The sequence below is a fragment of the Hordeum vulgare genome, chromosome 6H (genome assembly GCF_904849725.1).
Source record: "Hordeum vulgare subsp. vulgare chromosome 6H, MorexV3_pseudomolecules_assembly, whole genome shotgun sequence".
NCBI classification, from domain to species: Eukaryota; Viridiplantae; Streptophyta; class Magnoliopsida; order Poales; family Poaceae; genus Hordeum; species Hordeum vulgare.
Window position 1 is genome coordinate 42,523,242 of NC_058523.1, and position 5,205 is coordinate 42,528,446.

Consider the following 5,205-nt stretch of genomic DNA (forward strand, 5'->3'; position numbering starts at 1 on the left):
AAGATATCAATCTCAAAATAATAGATAGGTCATGAAAAAAATAAAAATAAAAGACAAAAACTGAAACATAGAAAAAACGAAAAATAGAAATACGCCCATGCGTCAAATGGGGCAGCCAACTTTGATGATTATAGTTGTTTTGGTATAAGTAGTAGAAAGCAATGGTGTGTATTACTATATTCTTACGACCATTTTCTAATATAATACTCCCAAGTGCTAGATACATCCATTTGAGCAACAACTAATTCCAGATGGAGGGTAGTACAGTACTTGTTAGAGATCATGTCTTGTCTAAAACAACATATATTCTTGAACAAAATACAGGTTCTACAATATTGTAATTTTCAGAAATTTGTTGATTACATAAACATGCAGCGGCAGCTACGGACGCATGGGTATCATTACTGGAAGTTTAGAACTCAACGCTTGCAGTCATTAGGTCATACACATTTACAACACAACAAAGTCTGCACTGGAATATTCGTCCAGAAATGAAAAATCAACATGTAACTGTTAATAATTGTTAAATGCAGCTAAAGATCTCGGCGGAACAGATTGTACGCAGAGATGAGGGAGTTGATGGCGAAAACCGCGAATGCCAGGAAAGATATGATGATGGAGCTGTTCGCCATATTCGGAAAACTATCGCTCCCCCAGTTGTCGATCCAATCGCTTACTCGAGCGGTTGCTGATGATGACGATGATATCAAGAGGTATGCCAGGATCTGCAATACATATAAAATAAATAATTAAGGACTGATCTCTCCTTGCAGAGATTGAAGAATAGACGAATTGTATATGTCAGGGAAAGCAAGGTTGTTTGGTAAACACAGAAAAGAATGAACGAAAAATTAACAACTAATTTAGGAGTACAGCCTGTACAAAACAAGCACACATGAAGGCAAGGCCCTAGAACATGAAACAAAAATGGTGCCGAGAAAATGGTTTAGCTGTGACAAAGTGAATTTAGTTATCGGGAATATATTTAACTTGCATTACAGTTTCTATAGCTAGCAAAAGAAATCAAAGGTGAACAAAGGAGCAACTCCAACACATAGTTTCAAATGACATATTCCTCTGCCACACAACCAGGTCAGGACATCACACATGAGAGAAGTATATAATATACAAAAATTAAAATGAAATGATATGTACAAGCATAGGCCTAATGGCTAATGCGCTATCACCATAATGAAGGTGTTACCAGGGAGCACAGAGCTAATAATATATTCATAGCAACCATTTCCTGGGGACATATTGGGTGCACTAGACCCCTAGTTCAACATGTAAAAAGTCTTGAAAACAATTAACAGCACATGCATGTATACACCATGTCATAATTTTTTAGATCTACATTCGACGTAGAACTGAAGAAATGTAGATGACAAAACCATCAGTGAATAGTACCACCAGGATACTATTCAGACCAGATTTTGATTTGTTACACATATTATGATTTATCTATTTTGCGTATAAAGCGTTCAATCGGATTCAGAAATGAAATTTTGTGGCATAGTACATATATTATGTCTATGGATAAATCAAATTCAGACGTATTTGACACAACTTTAGATGTGTTCTTAGGAGGCCTAGTACACCTTAAGGCTGCTAGTGTATTCTATACCCACCCACCCCCCGTCCCCTGCTTTCCACGCGGGAGGGGGGGTATATATATTCATGTACCATGATACAAATTTCAAATCTGAATTTGATTCACAACTTGATACACAAAAGAGACAAAACAGTTGTGAATAGTATCACATCCAAACCTAAAGTGAATGGTATCATGCTGGTACTATTCACATTAGATTTTTTATTATTATTGTTGAGTTATTTATTGAATTGAGAACTTGAATATTGTGACACTGTATATACATTTTGTATGAGTACTGCTGATTTTTTCTCGATTACTTTATCTCAATGTGAAAGTAAGGATTAGTGCACTAGTAGACCTGAATACTAAAGTCAATGACCAGTTGAAGCATTTGACTTCAGAATACCATTTAAGGCAGAAAAGTAAAACTGGTCTTTTTTCCTTTGGAAAACAGCAATAATTCTCAGTTTTCACTCCTTAATAGCTCACTCGTTTGTAATGAAGCAAACATGTCCAGACATATCAAAGCCATGGTTGTCCATCGTCATATATGAAGTATATATATCACTATAGGACACAAGGTAATATGCATGCTAAACACAATCATCCACTTTGCAATCCACAGTAATGCTGCATATACTAGAACCAAATTGTTTTGAATATTGCAGCTTGCACTAGAGAACTTGAGCTAGACAACTGTCAACTAACACTAAACAGCAATTAAAGACTATAAGGCTTCACTCAGATTTCAAGAATTCTAATGCAAGTTGGGGCAATCAGAATGTATGCATTTCAAGCATACCAAGACCATGAAGCACAACCAGGCTGACTGCAAAATTGCAACACAGCATAAAGGAGCAAATCACTAATCACAAGAAAGACATCCTCAGAATCTTCTAAAGGTTATACTTGGCTTCACCATGATGATTTCGTACCTTACCCTTGTTCCCTTCTAAGATCACATGACTTGCAGGTCGCACAATACAAAAGATACCTATGAAAAGGAACAAGAGACTCTGAGATGCAAACCTGATCCATGGTGAAGTCGAAATAATCGCCCTTGGGCCGAGGAATCAAATGTCTCTTCCTCGTCAAGTGCAACGCCAGCGCAAAGAACTGGAACACCGAGTACACGAATCCGATCACGTTCACAGCCTCCGAGTACCTGCGCAGCAGAGGAGCACAACGGCGTAAGGGAAACCACCAATTGAAGAACCCCAACCGAACAAGCCGAGAGATTTTGTGAAATTAATTTTGAGAAGGAACTTTTATCTGCTTACCGTAACTGGGTGTAGTTGCTGTAGGAGTCGAGGGCCCAGCCCTTGCGGGTGTCGGCGGCGAGCACCGCGAGCGCCGTCAGGCAGAGCGCCGCGGCCAGGAGCCGCGCGAACAGCGCCGTGCGCAGCAGCGTCGCCGTGCGGCGTTTCCTGTACATGATGTCGGGCACGGCCCGGCGGTCCCGTTCGACGGACCTGATCGGGCCCGGCGCCGGCACCGTCGATGGCGCGGCCCGCGCGGGATGCAGAGGCGGCGTGTCCGGAACGTGCGGCAGCTTCGCCTCCGGAGGGACCCACTGCTGCGGCTGCGGCCGCGCCTGCGGATACGGCTGCGGCTGCGGCTGCGGGTACTGCCTCTGGGGAGGAGGGGGCGTTTGGCGGCGGCGGTCCTTTGTGCGGCCGTTCCAGGAGTACCAGGACCGGCCATCGGCCGCGGCGCTGGTGGTGTGGTCCGCGACGCGCGGGATGTACTGGGCGGCGTTGGAGATGGGGACGGTGGTGGACTGAGGCAGCGGCGGGGAGGGGGGATCCTCCTCGTCCTCCGACCGGACGCCGCCCCCCTCGCGCGGCTGCTGCTGCTGCTGCATCGGCGGCGGCGGGGGCAGGGGAAGATCCTCGGGATCCCCGCCGGCTGCGCGCGGCGGCGGCGGCGGAGGCGAGGGCGAGGGCGAGGGCGACGGCTGTACCTCGGCCATCGTTCTGGGGGAGGAAAGGTTGGTTGGGAGGGCAGTGGAGGTTTGCTCTCTGTCTCCGGCTGCTTTGCTTCGTAGTGGTGGGTGCTCGGGGAAAAAGCTTTGAAGAGTTTGGGATACTTGGATTGGAGGATCTGCGTTCCACCGCGTGCTGTAAAGCGATTCCACAATCTACACACCATTGCTTTAGCTGCCAAATATTTTTATTACATCCAAATGTGAAATTCTTGGGTGTAAAGCATGAGGCTCTAAGAAACGTACAATGATGACATATGAATACACATGCACCATGATAAAAAGTACTCCCTCCGTTTCTAAATATAAGTCTTTCTAGAGATTCAACTAATGGACTACATACTATGTATATAGACATACTTTAGAGTATAGATTCATTCATTTTGTTCCGTATGTAGACATCTAGTGAAATATCTCAAAAGACTTATATTTAGGTACGGAGGGAGTACTAGATTGAAACTTCTATATTGTTTTTTTCTTTTCAATGCAAGCTAAGGGTACCTCATCAAAGAATAAAAATTAAAGACTGTAATACACATGCATCTGTATTTTTCGCTTTATTTTTTTCCATCTTTTTACACAGGACCATATTTTTTTTCTTCAAGCACCAGCCTCCTGTTTTTTAAGATACGGGATGATACAAAAAATGACTGGTAAAAATTGGAGGACGAGGAGAAGATGAAAAAAGAGAAGGTCCACTCTCTGAGACAAATAGTATGAATGACCGTGCCTAGGTTTCATTTTATATGTAAAATAGTAAATGAAGTTTGGTATAACTAGGATCAAATATCTATGGATAATAAGAGCAACTCTAACAGAGTTATCATATCGGCAGCTAGCGTAATGCATTGGAGCGTATTCCATATGTAATTGGAGGCTCACCAGACGGCACACGAACTTAGAGTCATCATATGTAAATGCTTAGCACATCAATCAAACATGCACATAGTTTTTAAGAAGTTGCATGAAAAAAGCATTTAAACCAGTGACAATTATAAATCACTTGCTGCTCGCGTGTGCATCGCCCTTTCACCCGCGTGTGCAATGACCCCTTCCCTGATTTGTGCAATGCCCCCTTCACTGATGTGTTCATTGTCCCCTTCTCCTGTGTGCACCATCCCCTTCTCGTTCGATGTGTGCATTGTCCCCTCATTCGAGGTTCCTGGAATGTATGAGCACCAGATGTGCCTTTTCCCGAAATGCTCGTGCCACTAACTCGATTTGGCGGGGATTCAACATGATGAATGGATTCTCCTTGGCTATGCATTAGATTGTGTCATGATGCTCCTAAATTCGAAGCCTGCGCACCTCCATCTCTTCTTGATGTCATATGTTCCCTTGCATATCATCCCATCTCACCCTCTTCTCTTAATTTTTCTTCTCCTCCATCTCTAGCTTTTCTTGCTTCCTCTTGTCGGTGTACTTGTTTCTTGTCGTCATCAAGTTACCGATCTTTTTTTCATCCCCTCTAGCTACCCTTCTCCCTTGGGCTTCTCATTCCCTTCAACCCATGCTAGACACCAGATTGTGACTTCTAGGTAGGGGCGAAGACCGGGGTGGGGGGGCTCCCCCCCCCTCGATCGGCCCCTCAAAGTTTTATGTCAGCTGCTAGTATATTATTTGCAAC

The 5,205-nt window shown here is 43.8% G+C and overlaps 1 protein-coding gene across 1 annotated transcript; it reads right to left on the bottom strand.

Moving 5' to 3' along the window:
- Positions 1 to 287: 287 nt before the first annotated feature.
- LOC123404237 (CASP-like protein 4A2) lies at positions 288 to 3,680 on the bottom strand. The gene is made up of 3 exons (XM_045098151.1): positions 2,875 to 3,680; positions 2,624 to 2,759; positions 288 to 725 (listed from the first exon to the last, which is right to left on the bottom strand). Exons 1-3 carry the CDS (start codon positions 3,564 to 3,566, stop codon positions 534 to 536), a joined length of 1,020 nt encoding a protein of 339 aa, XP_044954086.1. The 5' UTR covers positions 3,567 to 3,680; the 3' UTR covers positions 288 to 533.
- Positions 3,681 to 5,205: the final 1,525 nt, after the last annotated feature.